At 47.9% G+C, this 23,909-nt stretch overlaps 2 protein-coding genes across 2 annotated transcripts in view; both read right to left on the reverse strand.

Moving 5' to 3' along the window:
• Positions 1-5,616, reverse strand: part of LOC142570581 (ATP-binding cassette sub-family A member 2-like) — a 92,683-nt gene extending 87,067 nt beyond the window's left edge. Inside the window, exons 1-2 of the mRNA XM_075678952.1 lie at positions 5,607-5,616; positions 4,693-5,143 (exon numbers count right to left, since the gene is read on the reverse strand). Coding sequence (XP_075535067.1) covers positions 4,693-5,143; positions 5,607-5,616 — 461 coding nt within the window. The remainder of the gene's footprint in view (positions 1-4,692; positions 5,144-5,606) is intronic.
• A 12,158-nt stretch (positions 5,617-17,774) lies between these two features.
• LOC142570582 (phospholipid-transporting ATPase ABCA3-like) overlaps positions 17,775-23,909 on the reverse strand; it is an 86,376-nt gene continuing 80,241 nt past the window's right edge. The window contains exons 9-10 of the mRNA XM_075678953.1: positions 18,237-18,304; positions 17,775-17,794 (exon numbers count right to left, since the gene is read on the reverse strand). Coding sequence (XP_075535068.1) covers positions 17,775-17,794; positions 18,237-18,304 — 88 coding nt within the window. The remainder of the gene's footprint in view (positions 17,795-18,236; positions 18,305-23,909) is intronic.

A 23,909-nucleotide genomic window follows, 5' to 3' on the forward strand; every position in this document is an offset into this window, starting at 1 on the left:
AAAGCTGGTGGACCAAGGAGATACGAGAAGCGATCGCTGAACGACAGAAAGCATCTAGAGAGCACAAGCAGGCAAAGAAGGCGCAGTTGCCACAGGATGAAGTAACCAATAAATTGGAAATATACAGGGAGAAAAAGTCTATGGTTCAAATACTAGTGCAAGCAAAATTAAAAGGTGAAAGTGAACGTTGCTTGGCAGAAATAGGTGAGAAAAAGAAGGCCGCACCTAGAATATTTTGGAATCACACAATATTATTGGGCAGGAAGTCAACAACAATGCAAGGCCATATCCTAGACGAAGATGAAAACAGACTGGAAGGAGAAGCGGCAATAAATTACATCCAGACAGTAAAAGCCGAATCTTTCCAAGGCAATGACGAGGTTGTACTTGAAGATAAAAAGAGCATGAAAGAGACCCAAGTGGAAAAGGAGCTGGTGCTGACAAATTTAAACTGAAGAAAGCGTAAGAGAAAATTCCTAAGCGCACAGCCACAGGGCTGAACGAGGTTCCCGTTGGGCTGATAAATGGACTAGGACCAAAAAGCAGTGGGAAAAAACTTTAAAAGATAGACGAATACCAGACAGTTGTTGACAAAGTATAATGAATTTAATTTATAAAGGTAAGGGGGAGAAAGACAGAATTCACTCGTATATACCGTTGACCATTACATCGGTAATATACAGGCTAGCAATGCAGGCAATCAAATTAAAGCTTCAAGCATGGGCAGAGAATAATGGCATTTTGGGAGAGCTTCAGAATGGCTTCAGAATAGGTAGGCGTTTGGATGATAACTTGTTTGTTCTTACTCAGTGTATTGAAATATCAGAAGCAGAAAGCAGACCGTTGTATGTGGCCTTTTTAGATATTACAGGAACCTACGACAACGTAGACCGCAATATTTTGTGGGATATTCTGTAAGGGGAAGGCTTAGGTAACGATTGTCTACAGCTTTTGAGAGAGATTTACCTAGAAAATACCGTTTGCGTTGAATGGGAAGGGATGAGGAGCGAGGAGAAAGTTCATATCAACAAGGGACTGAGGCAGGGGTGCCCTTTGTCCCCGCTGCTGTTTATGATGTACATGGTGAGGATGGAGAGGGCGCTAGAAGGAAGTAATATTGGGTTTAATCTCTCATACAAACAGGCGGGTAGAGTAATAGAGCAGCAACTCCAAGGTTTATTTTATGCGGACTACATTGTGTTGCTAGCTAATAAGCAAAGTGATTTGCAACGTCTGGCTAATATCTGTGGACAGGAAGGCAACAATTTGGGTTTGAAATTTAGTGTTAGAAAATCAGGTGTTATGGTATTCAATGAAAACAGTGAACAGACAGTGGAGATACAGGGCCAAGAAGTACCTCGGGTAACAGAATATAAATACCTTATATAGATAAACGAAGTCAATGGATATATGGAAACACAGGAAAAAACTATAACAGTAAAGGGGAAGGGAAATGCAGCCACAATGAAGCACATAGCGCTATGGGGATGCAATAGGTACGAGGCCCTCCGAGGTATGTGGAAAGGTGTAAAGGTTCCAGGACTTACTTTTGGAAATGCGGTTGTTTGCTATAAATCAGGGGTACAATCAGGACTCGACGGGAACCAAAGGTCAGTGGGTCGCCTCCCATTGGGCGCTCACGGGAAGACTACAAATGAAGCTGTGCAAGGTGATATGGGCTGGACTAGTTTTGAAGTGAGGGAAGCTCGCAGTAAAATTGAGTATGAAGAACGGCTGAGGAATATGGAAGAAAGTAAATGGGCTGGGAGAGTGTTCGGGTATCTGTACAAGAAATACATTCATTCACAGTGGAGGAAAAGAACTAGGAAGCTTACCAGCAAGTATGCGGCCTGTAGGTTGGGCAACACAGCAACAAAGAAGGTCAAGCGGAGAGTCAGAGAGGCTGAATTAATCTCATGGGTGGCGGCAATGGAAAAGAAACCTGCCGTGAGTAACTACTTAAGAGGAAAAAACGAAATCAGGGAAGAAACAATTTATGATAACTCAAAGGGAAGCTCATTACTTTTCGAAGCGAGATCGGGATGACATAGAACACGCACCTATAAAGCGAGATATAAGAAGGAAGAAGAAGCATGTGCTTGCTGCGGTAAAGCTAGGGAAACTACGGAGCATGTTTTATTACAAGGCGAAGACGTCTACCCAGCGGTCGATTTAGGCACCACTGGCCTCCTTGAAGCCCTTGGGTTCAGAGGGAGCAGTGGTAAAGCAAACATGTCCGCAATATGCATTAGTAAGAGGCGATTGGAGGATTGGTGGAAGAAAAGTGGGGAAACAGCAAAAGAAGGAGACGTACAAAAGCACAGTTCGCAATAGGGGATCAGAAACTTTGGGCGTGGTGGTTAATAGTGTTTTTTTTCTTCTCTTTTTTCATTGTTTCACCTAGGTAGGATATTAGGCAGTATAGTAGCAAGAGCTTGGTGGCGCAATCCACCGCCCCGTTCCAGGGACGCTCATAACATACATACATACATACATACATACATACATACATACATACATACATACATACATACATACATACATACATACATACATACATACATACATACATACATCCATCCATCCATCCATCCATCCACATCCATCCATCCACATCCATCCATCCATCCATCCATCCATCCATCCATCCGTCCGTCCGTCCGTCCGTCCGTCCGATGCGGCTCCTCTTTCCGCTCACAGCGCGATTCCTAGGTGCAGCGTCCGATGCGGGACGCCTCTGACGTGATCGCTGTGCCGTAGCGCGTCTGGTGGGAAAGCGTCCCCTGCGATGTGTGCCGTGGTGCTGGCGAGGAGTCATGCGTCTGCGTGGTGCTCTCAAGCGAGATAGACGACGATCCCATCGAGGCGTCAGCCCCATGATCGCGTCGGCCTTCATGACGCGTCGCGGCCCGGCTGTGCGTGCCGATCACGACGTTTGGCTCGCGTAGATAGTTTGTCCCTCCGAGACACCGAGTGCTTTGTTTCGTTCCGCTTGCTCAGGCGCACGTTTCGTCATTGTGTGACTCAAGATCATGCCGAGCGAATGAGTGGGCGGTACGAACGGGGTGCGATAACGCTGTCGCGTTCCACTCTTGAAGGCGAAGCTTAAGCGTCCTGCAATTTTTATTTGATATTTCGTGGGCTGGGGGTGGGGGGGGGGGGTCTATAAACACGAAAAACAAGAACGCGCAGTATCTACGTTGTCACAGAAAATTGGACCTGAGCCCCCTCTACAACGCGCGCCTTATACTGTGTGCGCGAGTGAAAGCGTGCGAGGGTGAGCCGGTGATCGCTGCTCAATCTTGCGCCCGCAAAGGGGGAAAAGGTGGAGAGGGTGAAGCGCGCCGCCTTCCGTCGCGCGCATGGCTCCAGGGGGCTGTTAGGAAGGGGGTGCGCGGGCTTCTACGGCGTGCGGCTGGGACACAGTCCGCCTTGCGCTGCGTTTTCGCGGCTTAGTTCACGTTGATGCGAAGGGCAACACGTAGGTCAGTTTGCTCGCTGCTGCTGCCACACTTACTCACTCCAGCGTTTTAATAGCGAGCTTCCATGGTCATCGAGTGAGGTGTGTTCATGTTTGCTTGTGTTCGCGTTAAACATGCGGGGTAATTTAGTAGTATGCCTATGTTTACATACGGCCGATAAAACTACTATGCTTACTCTCTATAGCTGTCCACTAATTTGCTATCGATATGGATGCTTCGCCTTTCGGTTGAAATTGCGACCTTTTTTTGCTCTCGCAGACAGCCTGGCATACAGGCTCTTCAGCGAAGACATACCTAGCTGCCTTCCCTGTTTGAAGCAACAAAGTCTTCCATACTGACCCTTGGCTCTTCAGTTAATATTCTGCATGGGGCGCTTGAATGTAATAACGCTTCACGATGAACCACAAAACTGGGCATCCCAATCAACACATCGTCGTCTTTCGTTGCCCTTGCTTGTGGACGTCAATGGTGCAAGAATCCACAGTGGATTCTTCCCCACGAAGTGGATTAACCGCCGACGTAGGCGAGCGAGTCTACAATAGAACGCTGAGGGCGTTGACGCCAACACACCAAGCACGAACGAAACCCGTTCGCTTCATCCAAATTGACAGCTAGCTGGGCGAGTTGGTTTGGTTCCAAGTTACAGAAAAACTGCGCGAAAAACACGCGGACGAGCGAGAGTGAAACGAGCGAACGTGTTCGTCGTTTCTCTCTCGCTCGTCTACGTCTTTTTCGCGCGGCTTCTTTCTGTTCAGATGCGTTTCCTTCCACAGCTTCCAGGAAAGACTTCGGGAAAGAGAGCAAAGGCTGTGAAGGAAAGGGTGGTGCTCTCAAGCAACCGAGTTGCGGGGATGAGCGGCGAAGAGAGGGGAAGGGGGAGCCATGTCGTTCTAAAGACAACCATCGTCGGTGGTTTCTGCAGAATTTCTTTCCCGGTACTAGTTTTTCACTAGAAAAGGTTCGATTCTTCTGTTAGTCCGGCCAATGTTTCTGGCAACACCGCCAATATTATCCCATCATGTATGTAAAATTGGCGATACCAGTGCAACTTTCGGTTGCGTTTGCGTGTATTGGAAAAAAGCACCTATAATAATTCCCTACCTTGCGGTAGGTAATTATTATTAATTGGCAAGCTTAAGATTCAACACATCCGTTTATAATGAAACGTTTACACACTCCTGCAGCCACAGCTGTGTGTACATGAACTCACGTGTTGGCGTTGTAGGTGATCCCGTAGACGTAGTGACGGTAGTACTCCACGAAGTCTTTTCGTGCCAATTCCACTAGGTCCCGCTTGGCGTTCTTTATCTTTTCGATGGTGGCGCCCTCGCTTTGGGCCAATGCCTCGAAGTATTCGGAGAAGTTGGTCGCGGGCGCCTCTTGCACAAAGCCGCGGGCGGAGCCAAAGTGGACGTTGCTGCGCAGCTCGAGCACATCGTGCGCGTCCGCTTTTGCGGCAGACCGCTTTGGAATGAGGCGGGTCTGGTTTTGAAAGACGGACCTCGCGGCGAGGACGAAAAGCACCACCGGGAGGATCCATCCAAGCACGATGGTCATTGGCGAGCGGTACCAGTAGAGCAGCCGCTTCGAAAGCAGCGCTCGCAGTCGCGGGAAGCTGCCAGCACTGTCCGTGTGGACGATCAGAGGTGCGTGTTGCGCACCTGCAGATGGGCGGTAAGGTAAACGATTACAAGTTTACTTTCTTCACAATCACCTCCCACACACCCGTGTATATATATATATATATATATATATATATATATATATATATATATATATAACTCGAGTGATGCTACAAGGTAAACAGAACAAGTATTTAAGTGTAACAGTTTCGACCGGACGACCGGTCTTTATCAGGGTTAAAGAAAAACCTGATGACATTTCATAAAAAATAATTATGGTTTACGTGCCAAAACAACTTCCTGATTATGAGGTACGCCGTAGTGGGGGCTTCGGGGATTTTGACCACCTGGGATTCTTTAACGTCCACCTAAATCTAAGTACATAGGTGTTTTTCGCATTTCGCTCCCATCGAAATGCGGCCCAGACACCACAGGCACTAAGCCACCACGGCGGGTCGGACGATCATTCCTCTGGTCGATACGAAATACTTCCTTTCTTTACCTTGTACCATCGCTGAAGTTCTTTAAGTTTTAGAGGTAGCCTAAAGAATTTCTCTTTACTTTGTATATATATATATATATATATATATATATATATATATATATATATATATATATATATATATATATATATATATGATAGTGAATAATGAATATTGATAACAGTGACGAAACTGGCAGATACGTATATGCGAACTATTTACGCATGGCGGCGCACTAACCGATCACGCCAGCTGTCCGCTACGACTTCAACTTGGTCGCTTTTCCACACCCAAGAAAGTGGATAGGGAAACGGCGCCGCGGTAGCTGAATTGGTAGAGCATCGCACGCGTACGTAATGCGAAAGTTGTAGGAACATTCTTCGCCTAGGGCAAGTAGTTTTTTCATCCACTTTCATTTCCATTAATTTTTCGTTTCTTTATTTCATTTATTAAGCACAAGCAATTTCCCCTATGTTGTCCTTCGTGTCCGTGTTTGTTGGCTTCTTATAATATTACTAATAAAAATCGGGCCCCTCGGTTCACACCCTTTCTTCTCGTTTAATATATTTGTATATATACATGGGCTTTATGTGCCACAACTGCAACCTGGTTATGAGGCGCGCCATAGTAGAGAGCTCCCAAACAACTTTTTAACACATGGGTTATTTAACGCGCACCCAATAAACGGTTGCCCCCATCAATATGCGGCCGCCATTTAGGATTTGATCTCACGCCCTCGTGTTTTGCAACGCAACGCCAAAGCCATTACGCTACCACGGCGGGTTCTTTTGATTCTAGAAGGCCTGGAGTATAAGCAAAATTTTACGACAAACTTGGCGCATAGAATAAAGACGCGGCGGCACGGCGCAAGACGTTCACTGGATTGCGCTACACGAATAAAAATATAAGCGGATGTCGCGCCGCGTGTTTGCGCAGTCGCCGTCAGTGAGGCCAGAAAGCGTAAAGGAAGATTAATATCTAGGCAACGGACAAAAAAGTAGTTTTAGATGCGATGGATTTCCGTGGCTAGGCGAAGCCAAGGTAAGAGCAAGGTCACGCTCAAGGACGCGGCTTTTCTATTCCGGAAAATACGGGCCAATGTAGGGATAAAATGGGGATTTGAGGGCCGATCCATCAGGTAGGGCGGTCTGAAACTCTTTCACATCTGCACACCTCTGCACAAAACTCTGCACATCTTTCTGATAGGCTACTGCCCCTGTGCGTGTTCTTGAAGAGTACAGGGCTGTGCAAAGGTCGTTTTCCTCGAACGCTATGCGGTAATGCCAGTCATCGCACGCGGAAGAGCCGTTAGGAACCGCTTCTATACGCTTGTGGCCCCATACTGCCTTTTAAGCAAGGGATTCATGTCCTTCACGTTATGTCATTCATTAGCTTGGGCCAGTAGTGCATTGATGCAACGTATGTCACGTCATGCATTTAATGTCGTACACGTCGCGTCGTTCACAGTAATGTCATTCTCGTAATGGCACTTCACGTCGTGACATGTAATTCTTTATGCACACGTTCCTGTAACTCATTTCTTGTCCTCTAATTCGTGGCACTGCATGTCAGTCACTTTTATTTCTTGTGATTCATGGCTACGTCATGCGGGTCACGGGATGTCATTACAGTTTACGTCATACATGCCATTCGTGTCACGTTACATGTATTACAGAAGCGGCGTATTTCGTTGCTGGTGGCATGAAAGGTGACAAGAAGTTCGCGTGGATAATAATAATAATATTACTTGGGGTTTTACGTGCCAAAACCACTTTCTGATTATGAGGCACGCCGTAGTGGAGGACACCGGAAATTTTGACCACCTGGGGTTCTTTAACGTGCACCTAAATCTAAGCACACGGGTGTTTTCGCATTTCGCCCCCATCGAAATGCGGCCGCCGTGGCCGGGATTCGATCCCGCGACCTCGTGCTCAGCAGCCCAACACCATAGCCACTGAGCAACCACGGCGGGTAAGTTCGCGTTGAGTCCGTGGAGTTGACTTATCTCCGTAGCGTGCAAGGAACACTTGAAATGATTTTGCACCACGTGATGAGGCTCCTTGAGTACAGCGCCGCACAGCGGCAAAATGAACAGGCAGGCGCAAATCTTATCCACTACGAGAAACCGCCACCTTTTCGAATCCCGCTTGCGATCACACGCCTAGCTCCGCTAGCGTGTGACAGAAACTGACAGCGCGCCTTGGCATGCGGAGACATCAGGTGCGAATTTGGGTGCTCAGTGCCGTCGACTACGTGTTCGCACAGGAGGGGTGTGGCGCAGGCCGTCACTATTAATACTGAGCAGGTTTGACGCAGCTGACGAAGAATAAAAGAAAATAGAATTTCACCCAAAGGGGCCCGGAAAGCAGAGAATGGCATCACCATTAAATTACGTCGCTTCGCGAATATCCTGGGGCAGAAATTTTTCCTCTCCTCGATGCACAATCAAAGTTGTTAAAGCCCCTTTTCGGCTCGATAACTATACGTCTGTCTCCTTTCATTAACTCTAGCGCACTGGAAGCCACGCGGAAGAGACCGCAAGGGGCGCTATAATGAGAAATGCCTTGTTGGTCCTGAGGTGCCTTCTGGTACCGACGCAGTATCTAAGATACACTTTTCATCTTGGAAGGTTCGTGCAGCGGACGCAGCAATCACGAAATTATCGCGTTAGACCAGCCAAGCAAAGATGAAATAGTTATTCTCTTATTTAGGTCGCAGGCATATATATTTGTCATTTGTTTAACTCAGATGAATAATAAGTGTATTAGTGAGACTGTTCTCAAGATCACGAAATCAGTCGATAGCTGTTGTGGGTCCAGCTGCTTGCGTTGACTCTGCATGAGGACTTCGCGGAAGCGAGAGCGAGCGATTTGACAGCGAAGTCGTATGTGGTTCAGATCCGGGATTTCATGGCGCCTGCGAGTAGAATTACCAACATCAGCATTGGCTCGAGCGTCGTCGTCTTCTTCGTTGGCACCCCTCGGCGCAACCGCGCGAATGCGCTCGTTCCATTTCTCGTGCATTCGTCCTGTTCTTCCACAGCTGGCTCCGTCGTGCAAAAAACTATCATCATCACCAATGGCTTTTTCCAGTACCGCTGGCGTCCGGGCTTTATAGGTGAACGACGCAGTTGATCTAAGTTTCGTTCCGCCGGTGCAATGGGCAGGCCGCGCGTCGTTAGGACTGCAAAAAAAAAATAGCGCGCGTTTGAAGAGCGACGGAGGATCGAAGCAGCGACGCGAGCGCGATCGTCGACGGCGTGGCGGACGCTGATGCGGCGGCCGGAACGTGCCCGCGAGCCAAGAGACTAGCGAAAACCGACGAAGCATACCGTGAGTCAGAGAATGGCGCGAAGCGACTTCGGCGCCAAAGGGGTCAACGACGATGAGGTTCCAAAGGTTCACGCGAGGTTCCAAAGAGCCTTCCTCGATCGTTATCCCGAGGTCTCGTCTCGCCTACCACCTTACGGCACCTTCGCCCACTCCTACTGGAGGACGAACCGTGTCACATTGAACTGGTCTGGGTCCCCGCCCACTCGGGTCACCCCGGCAACGAGTCGGCTCACCAACACGCTCGAGGATTCGTCGACCGAGCGGTGGGCCCCTCCGCGTCGGACGCCCCGGTGCCGGAGCCCCTAGGCACCTACCACGACATTACCCAGCACTATCGCCTCGAACGGTACGCCTACCCACCCCCACATGGCAGTCTTCCCAAGCGGTCCGAGATCTCCTGGCGTCGCCTCCAGACCCGCACCTTTCCGTGCCCCCTAGTGTATTCGCACATCCACCCTGGTGTCATTGATCCACGCTGCTGCCTGTGCGGTGACGTTGCCTCCTTGAACCACATCCTCTGGGGCTGCCCGGAAGACCCCCCACCCGCCGACCTCGTCTCGCCACCCCCCACCGACGAACAATAGGAGGCCCTTCTCTCCAGCACCGACCGAGACATCCAAACTCGGGCCCTGGCACGAGCTGAGGACGCCATCGTGAAGCACAACCTGGAAGCCTTCGTAGCTTAGCCTCCCTTATCCCTTACCCCTTCTAATAATAAAGTTGACACTCACTCACTCGGCTCTATACCCGCTACGTCTGCGGTTCTATAACGACCGCCGTCGTAATGGGGAGGCCCCGTTTACGGGGGTATGAGCCGTTGCTTAATGGATTATGCACTGTCGTACGTCATACACGCATTTAATAACACGCGAATGAGCGTGCGTACCTATATTGTCTCGATGAGCAAAGATTTGGTCAATAAATGTGTCCGCACCTTAGTTCAAAATTCTTTGTCACCTCTGTGTCGTGCGGTAAACAGCTTTTCTGGTCATCCATCTTCACAGAGTGGAATGGCTCATGATTTTTTTCACGGCTTTGAGGCGATACAGTAAATTTTCTGCTCCATGCAGTGCAATAGTATTTGGCTCAAGCATACAGGGAGCCTCAAACCTAATACACAAATGGAGTCCACTCGGAAGACACCACTTTAGCAGCGTAGAAATGAACGAAATGTTATAAAAAGGAACACAGGACCGCATGTGAACATTGTATTGCGCCCTTGTGCGTCTACCTTTCCTCCCTCCTTCCCCTCATTTTTCCTAATGTGTTTAGCAATCTAGCTACTTATTCGGCCAAGTTCTTGCCAGCCTGAACTGCTCAACTTTCCTGTTTTAGGTTGAAATACGTATGACGCGCTTGCAGAACAAAGTGTATTGAAACCGGTGATCCAAGCAAAGGTCGTCACCTGTTTTTACAGCGCTAATTTTCATCGCTGCACGAACCTTGCGCGTGCAATGTGCTAGCTTCCAATGACAGGAGCAAAGGAGGAAACACCTGTGTACTTAGATTAGGTACACGTTAAACAAACCCAGGTAGTGCAAACTTCCGGATCCCTCCCCTACGGCGTGCCATATAATGACATCGTGGTTTTGGCACGCAAAACGCCATAATTAATTTTTTTTAAGCTTTACCGGAAAACGTGTGCGGGGACGGATACGTAGTTCGAATTGTTACCAGCAGCGTCTTATCATTAATGGTGTGGTTTCGATGCTTGTGTTGTGTTTGTTCTTTATTTAAAGGAATGCTGGGGTGCATGTTCTATGCGTGATGCCTAAGGATGTATTGACACAATGATGTTGGGCTCCTGCACCGCGGGACGGCGCGCCCAAAGGTCGGCGCCATGAAAGACGATGAAGCGCGTAAGCTGCACGCTCTTCCTCTGGCCTCCCATTAGAGACGCATCGATTTTGTAAGACTCCGTCTTCAATCTACTTTACATTTTTCTGGTGGAGGTGCGGGGCACATGCCACCACGCCCAGATCGAACAACTTCTACAAGCCCAGTACGAAGTCCGATCGAGCTGACTCCTGTTCACGTACGGACAACCTGTAGACTTCAAGGACTGTCACATGAGCACGAGTCTCTACCCAATCGAGTCAGAAGGACGAGTACATCGGTTCCGTCTTCTTCCTCAACCGCACCGGCTGAGGTCGTCCTTAACCAACTACGAATCCCCACGTCCTTCCATGGGGACACCTTCGAGGATGTTGAGGACTGGCTCGATCAAATTGAGCGTGTCACAGAATTCAACGGCTGGACTACAGAGCGCAAGCTACGCAACGCCTACTTTGCCCTCGAGGACTATGCACGGACATAGCTTGAGAACCGTGAGGCGGCCCTATAGACATGGGACGAATTCCGACGGCAGCTTATCAGCACATATGCCAGCGTCGATCGCAAGGAGCGAGCTGAATCTGCAATTCAGGCGAGAGTACAGAGGCCGAACAAAAGTGTCGCAATGTTTGTCGAAGATATGTGCCGACTTTTCCGACTCGTGGATCGAACCATGCTGGAAGAAAAGAAGCTCAGGAACCTATTGCGCGGTGTCAAGAAAGAGTTAAATTTTCGGTGGCCTCATACGCAACCCACCAAAGACCGTTGCAGAGTTTCTCGCGGACGCCATATCAATGGAATAGGCACTGCAGCAGCGAACAAGGCAGTAGAACCGCGACGTGTCGACCCTATCGCGTGACCCTCTCCCTATACCCTTAGACAATACTGACGCCGTGCGCAAGCTCCTTAGGCTTGTTGTTCGAGAAGAGCTCCAAAAGCTTAAGGTGGCTCCGGCATCGGTTCAGCGACTCTCTCTGGTTGAGGTCATCCGGGAGGAAATCAGGCAGGCAGTCCAAGTCCCAGAGCGAAGCGAGACACCACAGCACGAGGTACGGCAGCCACAGCCTCGCATGCCGTATGCGGAAGCTGCGCGACGTTCGTTGTCCCCAATTTTTCGCGTTGTAAGCGACGTCCCGGACTTTCATGGCGTGCCGCCGTTGAACAAGCAACTGGCGACTTCAGGCTTCGCCGCACGCCATTCATGGCTGAAATACGACCACCTTGCAAGAGCGACGTATGGCGCACTGCAGACCGGAGGCCCTTGTGTTTTATTGCGGTGAGGCCTATCATATCCACAGGGCGTGTCCTTACCGCCCAGCTGGGCTCCGTGGATTTTAACTCAATGCGCCATGCCCGCGCAATGGTGAACGCCCATTTGAGATTGAAGCATACCTCGCGGACGCCAGAACCTCGTTTGCGCCACGATTCCGTGACCCCCGGTCACCGTCACACAACCGAAACAGGTCTTCCAGCCTCCTCTTCACGCCGAGCGTAACAAGGCGTCGCTCACCCAGCCCTGCCTCCTGGGAAAACTGAGCCTAGGGACCTGCGGAAGTGAGGTCGCTGACGTTGCGAACGCTGAAGATCCTCCACTACGACGACAGCGATATGACGTAATTGAGACGCAGAGAAATCAGTGTAGTTCTGTGTCAGTATCTTGCGACGTACCAGTTGCCACAGATGACGACGAAGTCACGGCGTTAATCGACACAGGTGTGGACACGTCTGTTATGAGCCTGAATCTCGCGTGTATACTGAACAAAGTTTCGACGCAATGGACGGGAACTCAGATTCGTACTGCAGGAGGGCACCTCGTAACCTCAATGGGCCGGAGCTCGGCACGAGTCAACATTCCGGGCTTCACGTACATCGGCGACTTCGTCATTATTCCTGAATGGTCAAAGGACCTTATACTCGGCATGGATTTCCTTCAGGCGAACGGTACCATCATCGACTGGCAAGAGTCTAGAGTCAGCTTCGCTACTACGTAAGCCATAGCGAACAGTAACGGTGCAATCGCGCTTCGCGTAGCTGACAATCACATCACGTTTCCATCCAAGAACAGCGTGCTTACCCTTGTCCGATGAGACATGGAGGACGACGCCGAAGGAATTACTGAGGCAAACATCCCCTCGCTTCTTGAGCGCTACATTTGGATAGGCAGAGGGCTTCTTCAGGTGCGAAACAAATGTTGAGTCGTTTTGCTAACCAACTTTAGCAAAGAGAATCGGCACGTACCGCGAAGAACGACAATCGCATTTCTTTGCGAAATCATTGATGTCACTGACATTGCCACATTGTAAATCGCATCGTCTCAGCAATCTAAGTTACCCAGCCTAAAAGAACGGATTCACGTTAACGCTGCTCTGCCAGATCATCAGAAGGACCTTCTACTGAGTCGCGTGAATGAATTTGCAGACTGTTTTTCAACGTCATCCAAAGTACGGCGACCGTCCATCACAGAGCACCGCATTATTACGGAGGAGTCCGAACGTTCTGTTCGTCAGCATTCTTACAGAGTGTCTCCAGTGGAAAGGGAAGCGATCAAGCATCAGGTGAAAGCGATGCTCTAAGAGGACGTGATCCAGCCGTCCACAAGCCCGTGGGCCTCCCGTGTAGTGTTAGTCAAAGAAAGACAACACACTACTTATGTGTAGATTACAGAAAGTTTAGCCATGTCACGGAGTGCGATGTTTAACCATTGCCACGCATCGATGACGCCTTGTATCATCTACAAAATGCCAAGTTTTTTTCTTCGTTGGATCTTAAATCAGGGTATTGGCAAATCGAAGTTGATGAACACGATCGTGATGAAGAAGATCGTGTCACAAACAGCGTTTGTGACACCTGACGGGCTTTATCAGTTCAAAGTTCTCCCCCTCGGTCTCTGTTCCGTACCTGCCACCTTTCAGCAGATGATGGATACCTTGCTTGCTGAACTCAAATGGCAAACCTGCCTCGTGTACTTGGGCGACGTCGTCGTGTTCTCGAGCACATTTGACGAACATCTCGCATGACTCGAGTGTTCTCGCTGCGATCCGTACTGCCGGCCTTACCATCAAGCCTGAAAAATGCTACTTCGGGTTCCAAGAGGTCAAATTTCTTGGCCATGTCGTTAGTCCTACAGGCGTCCGACCAGACGCCGAAAATTTAGCTGCCGTCGCCGTGTTTTTTCACCACCCACGGACAAGAAGGCTGTCCAACGCTTCCTAGGTTTGTGCGCGTATTATAGACGCTTCGTCGAGGGATTCTCCAGAATTGCTGAGCCTCTGACACGGCTAACAAGTGACGATGTGCCTTTCATTTGGGCGGACGAGCAGTTGCAGTCGTTCCATGAATTGCGCAAGCGTTTGCAAGCGGCCGCAATACTTCCTCATTTCGACGAAGACGCTAACACTGAAGTTCATACTAGTCAACCACTGAAAAAGAATGCTTAGCGGTTGTGTGGGCAATCGGTAAATTCCGGCCCTATTTGTACGGTAGACCCATTAAGGCTGTCAGCGAACAGCACGCCCTGCGCTGGCTTGCCAACCTCAAGGATTCTTCAGGCAGACTAGTCCTTTGGAGCCTGCGCTTACCAGAGTACGACATTACACTGGTCTACCGATCCGCAAGGAAGCACAGCGGCGCTGACTGTTTGTCACGCGCACCATTCCCCTACGACGTCATCGGACCCTGATCATGCCTTGCCATTTGTTGAAGTTATCGACGCCATAAAAATGGCTGAGCACCAGTGCGCTGACCCTGAGCTGCTGCCGCTGATCGAGCAACTTCAAGGAGTTGAAGGTGTTTTACCCCGCTCGCTCGTGCGCGGCTTATCATCGTACTATTTGCACAACAACGTCCTTTACAGGAAAAACTGCGGAAGCGGTCCAAATACGTACCTCCATGTCGTGCCGTCGGCGCTGCGGCCAGACATTTTGCAAGCCTGCCAGTATGAGCCATGCGCGAGACACCTGGAATTTGCTAAGACATTAGCAAGGATACGACAGAAGTATTACCGGCCCCGGCTTTCTTCTTCTGTGCAACGGTACGTGAAGACTTGCCTCGATTGCCAGCGCCGCAAGAAACCACCAGTTAAACCGGCTAGCTTTCTCCACCCTGTGGACCCTCCTCAAGCCCCGTTCTAACAAATAGGAATGGATCTACTTGGGCGATTCCCAGTGACCTCTTCGCGCAACAGATGGATAGCCGTCGCTACCGACTACTTAACACGGTACGCCGAAACTGCAGCTATTCCGCAAGCAAACTTGTATGAAGCGGCCAAGTTATTTGTACGCCCGATCGTCCTACGACATGATGCACCGTCTGTTCTCATCATTGACCGCGGTACACCCTTTACAGCCGAACTTATGCAGGACGTCCTCCAGCTAACGCAAACTCTCACCGCAAGAGCACTGCCTATCACACTCAAGCCAGTGGATTAACGGAACGACTGAACAGAACGCTGGCTGATATGCTCTCCATTTATGTCGACGTAGAGCACAAGACGTGGGACGAGATTTTACCCTATGTGACCTTCGCGTATAACCCCGCTGTACAGTAGACTACACAGTTTACGCCGTTCGAACTTAGATACGGGCGCCACGTCACGTCAACACTTGACGCCGTGCTACCTATGGCTGATAATAGCCCGACATGCGAACACGTGGAAGAGTTCGTACAAAGAGCTGAAGAAGCACGCCAGCTTGCACGGCATTGTATCCGAAGCCAACAGTATACCGACACCTTTCGATACAACCAAGGTCGACGCGACGTGCATTGCATTACCGGCGCCTGCGTGTGCGTCTGGACGTCTATACGTTGCCGTGGACTCTCGGAAAAGTTGCTCCGCCAGTATTTTGGTCCTTACAAGGTTAGGCGCCGCCTCAGTGACGTGACCTACGAAGTCGTCCCCTGCAGTTCTGACTTCGATTCGCTCCGTCGTCGTCTTCGCGCTAAAGTTGTTCGTGTAGTGCGCATGAAACCCTACTGTGCGCGTACGTGAACGCCGAGATGCACCTGAGGAGTTCCATTTCTTGCGGTCACTGAAATAACCTTTTGACGCGACCGAGACGGTCGCTTTTCGCATGGGGGGCAATTGACACAGTGATATGGGGCTCCAGGACCGCGGGACGGCGCGCGCAAAGGTTGGCGCCATGAAAGATGATGAAGTGCGTAAGCTGCACGCTCTTCTTCTGGCCCGCCATTAAAAAGACGCGCATATTTTGTAAGCCTCCGTCTTAAATCTACTTTACAATATGTACTTTTCGCTTGAATTGGTGAAGGTTTTAAGCCTCCGTCTTCAATCTACTTTACAATATGTACTTTTTGCTTGAATCGGTGAAGGTTTTCTTTATTGCGATAGAAATTATATGGACGCTGCACGCGCACTTTTGCCGTCGCCATGATTTTCTGAACAAAATCCAAGGGCGATCACATCGTTGCCATGCGTCGTATGCTGTATGTGGAGTGAAACAGCCGACGATCTTGGCTCAGTCTGGCGCGCACGAAATAAGAAAGTGGAGAATAAACTCACCGTCTTCTGTCGCGCTAAACGCCTTCGGTGGGGGGGGGGGGGTGTTACGGACATGAAAGGGAGTGAGGGCGCTACCTCTCGCGATCTCCCGATTTGTGAGTCAGTTGTGTCACATTTCGCTCCGTTTGCAATGTGCCGCGCGAGACAGATTGTTCGCGCCAGCACGCTACTCACAGCGTTCTCTTCCTAATATAAACCTTGTACCTATATAATCATAGTACAAAGTATTAACACGCGAAATGGAATCTTTTTTTCGTTGGGACGACGCCGTGAAAAATCCCGACCCACTGGAGGCTAATGACTTAGCTGTAAAGAAAACGTAGAGTTGGCTGTGACAAAAGACGAACTAAGTGAAAGAAACGCAACAATGGCTGACATCAGCCGAGTTTTCTTTACCTATACTCGAAAAACTTATTTCATCAAAAAAAAAAATGTGCGGATGTTGCACTATTGGTGCAGGGCAGGAGTCAACGGAGGAGCTTGCGTTCACCTAGCTTTTACGTGGCCTCCCTAAGTTTGTAGGTTTTGCGAGGTTATGCCAGATTTTGGTAAGTTGTTGGTAGGCCTAAGTCGTTTCTAGGTTTACCGAGGTTATGGTTGGCGTGGGGGGGGGGGGGGCTAAGTTGTTTCTAGGTTTTCCGACGTTTTGCGAGCGTATACTAGGTATTGTGAAGTTGTCTCGGTGGGCTTGGCGCTGGAAGTTTTGAGCAGTCATAGGCCTGGATTGCTTTGTCAATGACGTGGAGCGCTCGGGCGCCGACTCCCTCGTTCCCTGTAATGAAACTCAGGATCCTCGACTCGGCGTCGTCTCTCCTCAGCCGCAGCTTGGGCGCGCTGTTCCGGATCAGCTCGGCGACGACCCGTCGCTGCTCACGTGCCAGCGGCACTCTTCACGGTAAGTCACTTCTTTGGGTGTCCGAACTTTCTTCGGTTTTTCCATGGTAGCAGCACGTACGCACGGGGTAGAGAAGGCACGAGGTGTGTCACCGCGCCGGCTGTTCCGAGCTTTTACTCGTCTGTGACGTCACGACTCCGTCCTACGCACGTGGGGTGCTAAGAGGTTACGTGGCTCGGTGCTCTCGTAGGGGGTTGCTAGGCAACGAGAGGCGGCGAGCAGCTGGACTGAGTTTTCTGGTAACGCTCCATGGCGGAACTAATAGGTTAAACAGCTCCACTGCTAAAAAAGCCAGGAACACCAGCTGTCTACTTCCTTGGGCGATGTGCACAACCTCTGTGTTGCCTCAGACGTCTTGTATGTTAATGCAAGGACTAGCCGTTAAGGTATTGCCACTCCGAGTAGACGCTTTAGGACTGCGTCACAATTGACTACCAATATAACACTGTCAACACACTTTAGCACAATTAACGCATGCGGCATAAATAATACTCGCACAATAGTGCCAAGGCATAGCACGGGCAACGTTCGTACCTTGCAGAGGTGCATGTCTAGGAATATTTAACACTGCCCTTTCTAAAACTTGAACTTCACTGCAATACACACCTGCTTAGCTCAGCGGGCTACGTTCTAAAAAAATCAAGTTTCAAGAATCATTAATTAGCAGCGGTGAGAGGTAACTTCCTTCTAATACCATACGCATTTACAGCACTTATCCTAACTTCGCTGCTGCTTTATAGTAGTGCTTTGGTTTGGACCAAGACACTGGTATAACGGAGCCCTAATCGCCGACTAAGTGCCATAAATGCGTAGATCTTTAGAAAGAAGTACCCTCTGAACGTTGCTTACAAAACCTTGTCGAAAGGAGGTCAATGTCTTGAAGTATAATTTTTAGAACGTGCTGTCTATTGAGTTACGCTGGTGTGTTGCGGCGAAGCTCACAGATTGCCTAACGGGCAATGTACAAATTTCATGGGCATGTCCCAAGCGCTCTGGACTGGCGCAGTAAGAAATCGAAGTTTACTGCATTGGGCACACATAGTGCCCTTTGTCACGTAGCGTATCAACTTACTTTCTGCAGATCCCGTGTTCTCGTGTTGGTCATCGCCGCCTTCATTCGGAACCCAATGCGTGGCAATTCTAAAAATAAGCGAAAATGTAAAATCAGATGAGTACAGCCTAACTAGTATTATTCACGATGAAATTAATTACCTCTAAATAACACCCCTTAAGACTAATGAAGCAAAAGGAAGCCTAACAAAGATTAATTATGGTAAATTTACTTGAGCGTAATGATGATAAATGTGGGTAAATAAGCATAGTAAGGCTATTAAAATACCTCAAGTTGAGCAACTACCATAATCCAGAGTAATTATGGCTAAATTAATTAGGCGTAATCAGGGCTATTTAGGGGACTTATTACACTGAATCTCGATTGATTAGGAATAAATTGGTTCGGGCTAATCGGTATTAATTACCGGTAAGTAAGATAACTTTAACCTAACTAGGATTATTTACTATTACAATAGTTAAGTCCGATCAAGTAAAATAAGTTTATTGAAGTATATTTATATTACATTGCTTAACCATAATTCAAATTATTTACGATTACATGAAGTTCACCCAGTAAGCATAATTACGAGCAAATATGTTCACCAATCAGGTGATAGCAGCAAGTCACCTTAATACTTTCAGCACATCACGCACATCCTCGGCACAGTGAACCACGGGGAGCAACACTCGGCCAGTCAGTCAGTCATTATTCGTATGCATGCAAAATGGGAGATGGGAAATAATACTCACGCGTTATCTGACAATTGCCACTGCTAGGAAGTTGCTGCAGTAATATTGCAGGGAAGTTTCTTGTCACACATAACTAGCAATATTCCTTGATGACCTCCTCGTTAACCTTGATAATACTCTTGAAGCTGATCTATCTTTTTAGCCTAAATTACAGTTTTTGATACAGTTCCTCATCACCGCTCACATTTGCAATTATCCAGATCAACCTTAGACTCTCACATAGTGAAATGGATAAAGCATTCCTAAATAATCATTGCCAGTTCGGCCTTGTCAATAACCACTCCTCCATACCGGTTGTTAGTTCAGGCCAAACCCTTCCTTCTCCTTAGCGGCCAGTCTTGATGCCACTTCTTTTCTAATATACAATATTCCGCTGCATATATTCTGTCCATTAGCATGTTCACTGTTGAATGCGTGATTTACCGCACTATGACTAGCATTTGTGCTCAAACATCTTCCCAGAATGACACTAATAATGTATAACACGAGTGCAAGCCTTGGCAAGTGACCTTGAAACCTGAACGATGAAACCTTGTTTCTTTCTTCCGCCGCCGTAACCTCATTCTCTCTACCTACAAGATAGCAGACGTCCTAGAGGAACCACCTTTAACGTAAATGCACTTAGGCATACTCTTGTCTGGCAACCCTTCCTCGAATACGCATGTGACTAACGTAATTTCATGAGAAGACGAGATCTTAGAGTTCATGAAACGTCACTTTCGTCATGCTCCCCAACACGTCCAACTACTCATGTTGCAAATTATTTGCAGACCTCAATTCGAATACGCCACCTCTACCTAAAATCTTAAACACAAAATATCAATGTGTGTAACAATAACAAAATGTCAATAACAAAAATCGTGCGACTAGCTTCACTCATCTTTAGTATCTATAAGACATCATGGTTTCTTCGTTAAAAGCAGAATGTGGTATGACAGCTCATGTCCTTTGCCGTCCCATTGTGTGTATATATATATATATATATATATATATATATATATATATATATATATATATATACATTATTACGACGCCAACTCATTCCGAGAGAGATATTCTGCGTGGAGAAGACGACGAAGAAGAAGGGTCGCCCTGGTGCGCACGTGGATAATTGTGGCGTACAGACCAAACTCACAGATTTCTGGGATACTGAAACACTAGGCATAAAGTGCACTGAAAAAAGCCAAGAAAGAGGATAAAGTGATTCAGTACTTCAATAGGCACAGAAAATTTGAATGTAAGCGATATTAAGTCAGATTTCCACGACAAAATAAGGTGGAACTCGATGAAAATAAGAACGTCATCATCATCGTCATCAACATCATCATCATCCTAGTCACGCCAACTGCAGGGCAAAGGCATCTCCCATACTCCTCTAACTACCCCGGTCATGTACTAATTGTGGCCATGTTGTCCCTGCAAACGTTTTAATATCATCCGCCCACCTTACTTTCTGCCGCCACCTGCTACGCTTCCCTTTCCTTGGAATCCAGTCCATAACCCTTAATGACCATCGGTTATCTTCCCTCCTCATTACATGTGAGACGGAGACGCTACAACTGAGCCACGAGTAACGATGCTTCAAAGCGGTTCAAAGGCGCCTCTAGTGAATGCGGTGTTGCCTTAGAAACGAGCTGTTTCTAAGGCTCAGGCGTGCGTCGCTTGCTCAGGCACACATTTCGTTGCCGCGCCGAACGCTGCGTTGCTCGACGCTCACCGCGTCCAATGCGGGGCGCGTAGTCGCTGCGCCGTAGCCCATTGCCTTACACCCCTTGGCGGGTCGACGGGAACGCTGTCGCGTTCCACTCTTGAAGGCGAAGCAGAGTAACGCATGAGTTGTTTCTTCGTCTAGCCGAACCAAATACAGCCAAGCAACAGCAGTTCACCAGGCTAAACAGTGGTTCAACAACTAAAATAAAGGCTAGTATGCTTCGCATCCTGGGCTTAACCTTAGCTAAGCCACATCAATTTTTTCTTGATTTCAACTAAGATGTCATTTACCCGCGTTTGTTCCCTCACCCAATCTGCTCTTTTCTTATCCCTTAATGTTACACCCATCATTCTTCTTTCCATAGCTCGTTACGTTGTCCTCAATTTCAGCAGAACACTTTTCGTAATCCTCCAGGTTTCTGCCCCGTAGGTGAGTACTGGTAAGACACAGCTGGTATACACTTTATACACTTTTCTCTTGAGGGATAATGGCAACCTGCTGTTCATGATCTGAGAATGCCTGCCAAACGCACCCCAGCCTATTCTTACTCTTCTGGTTATTTCAGTCTCATGATCCGGATCCGTGGTCACTACCTGCCCAGAGTAGATGTATTCCCTTACCACTTCCAGTGCCTTGCTACCTATCGTGAACTGCTGTTCTCTTCCGAGACTCTTAAACATTACTTTAGTTTTCTGCAGATTAATTTTCAGTCCCACCCTTCTGCTTTGCCTCCCCAGGTCAGTGAGCATTCATTGCAATTGGTCTGCTGAGTTACTAAGCAAGGCAATATCATCAGCGAATGGCAAGTTGCTAAGGTATTCTCCATCAACTTTTGTCCCCAATTCTTCCCACTCTAGGTCTCTGAATACCTCCTGTAAACATGCTGTCAATAGTATTGGAGAGATCGTATCTCCCTGTCTGATGCCTTTCTTTATTGGGATTTTGTTGCTTTCTTTGTGGAGGACTACGGTGGCTGTGGAGCCGCTATAGATATCTTCGAGTATTTTTACATATGGCTCATCTACACCCTGATTCCGTAATGCCGTCATGACTGCGGAGGTTTCGACTGAATCAAACGCTTTTTCGTAATCAATGAAGGCTATATATAAAGGTTGGTTATATTCCGCACATTTCTCTATCACCTGATTGATAGTGTGAATATAGTCTATTGTAGAGTGGCCTTTACGGAATCCTGCCTGGTCCTTTGCTTGACAGAAGTCTAAGGTGTTCCTGATTCTATTTGCGATTACCTTAGTAAATAGTTTGTAGGCAACTGACAGTAAGCTGATCGGTCTATAATTTTTCAAGTCCTTTGCGTCCCCTTTCGTATGGATTAGGATTATGTTAGCGTTCTTCCAAGATTCCGGTACGCTCGAGGTCATGAGGCATTGCGTATACAGTGTGGCCAGTTTCTCTAGAACAATCTGCCCACCATCCTTCAACAAATCTGCTGTTACCTGATCCTCCCCAGCTGCCTTCCCCCTTTGCATAGCTCCCAAGGCGTTCTTTACCTCTTCCGGCGTTACTTGTGGGATTTCAAGTTCCTCTAGACTATTCTCTCTCACCTTATCGTCGCGGGTGCTACTGGTACTGCATAAATCTCTATAGAACTCCTCAGCCACTTGAACTATCTCATCCATATTAGTAATGATATTGCCGGCTTTGTTTCTTAATGCATACATCTGATTCTTGCCAATTCCTAGTATCTTCTTCACTGCTTTTAGGCTTCCTCCGTTCCTGAGAGCATGTTTAATTCTATTTTTAATTCTATGTTTGATTCTATTTTCGACTTGTATTTCACTCTAAAAACTTGCTTTTAACTATGTACTATCACGGCGGTCAACATTAACTGTAACACACGAGTCCTGGCTGCAGCACCGCTCACGAGAAAAAAGCGGAGAGGGCGTCAGTGTTCCAACAAAGCGCAAGCTCCCCGAATTCCATCCTCTACTTTCTTCGCGTAGCGATAATACACTGGCCCACTGAGAACCTATCACTCCATCGCAGACAAAAAAAAATTATGCAGAAACTCCACTGCAGTTGTATAAGTATGCGTAAACAATGTGTCACTTGCTCCTCTCTGCGCAGCCCGGTGTCATTATCAAACACAGTAAACTTTATTCGACCATTATAAACCCTTATCAACCCTTGTCGGTCGTTACCAACATTATCGGATCCGATTTGGCGCTTATCAAGTCTTATAAATTCTTATCGGTTGCTATCAACCTCTTTGGACTCCATCCGAGCCTTATCAAACCTTTTCGGTCGTTGTCTACCTTATCCCAATCGATGCGATGTTTATCAACCATTGTGTGTCCTTATCAACCTTATCGGACATGATCCAACCCTTATCAGCCCTTCTCGGTCTTTATCAATCTATCGGAATTGTTCCTATCATTGTAAGCGTTTATGGCTCTTCAGCACCTTTTCGATGCATTCCACCCATGTCGAACCATTAGCAACTGTGATGAGACCCATATAAACCCTCATAACTCGTTATCGTTTTTAACTGAATGACTGCTTATCTGTGTTGCGCGACGCGAAGCGCATGAGCCCTCAGAAATGGTGGGTATTTCAATTGGTGAAGCAACGCCCCAACGGAAAGCTTATCTGACGACCACCGAAACGCATCGGTATGTGGCGTATTTCACATTAAATTTTGGCAAAAGAGGGATTTTTCTGATGTCTCCAAGGTTCTAAGTCGGCTCTACATTTGGTCTAAAGATCGATTTTAATTCAACATCACCAAATATTTCAACAAACCCTTCACAAAAACTCATTTGACATTTGTTTTGTACCACCGGTACAACACATTCATATGCTTCAGATATATTACCTTCCACACTCGTGGGTGTTGAGCCCAATGGGCGCGACATTCGGCATCTGAGCGTGGAGTAGCAAGTTCGAAACACACCATAGCCAACATTTTCTCTTTCGAATTTATTCTGTTTTCTTTACGGAGCGCATCATGCCACGTATAACGGACGGACAGAAAAACCTTCGGATAAATTTCCTGTGTGAGTCGCCGAAGAATACTTACGCTTTCAAAAAAAGTCGCAGTTTCACCCGAAAGGCGAAGAATCGATAGCGAAGGCAAATTAACAGACAACTATACGAAGTAAGGATAATAGTTTTATCGGCCATATCAACTTGCGAACATTCGCTTACTACCTAGATTAACAAGCATGGCGTCACGCGTCCACAAGCAAACATGACCGCATCTCATTCATC

This window comes from Dermacentor variabilis, chromosome 2 (assembly GCF_050947875.1).
Source record: "Dermacentor variabilis isolate Ectoservices chromosome 2, ASM5094787v1, whole genome shotgun sequence".
Taxonomy (NCBI): Eukaryota; Metazoa; Arthropoda; class Arachnida; order Ixodida; family Ixodidae; genus Dermacentor; species Dermacentor variabilis.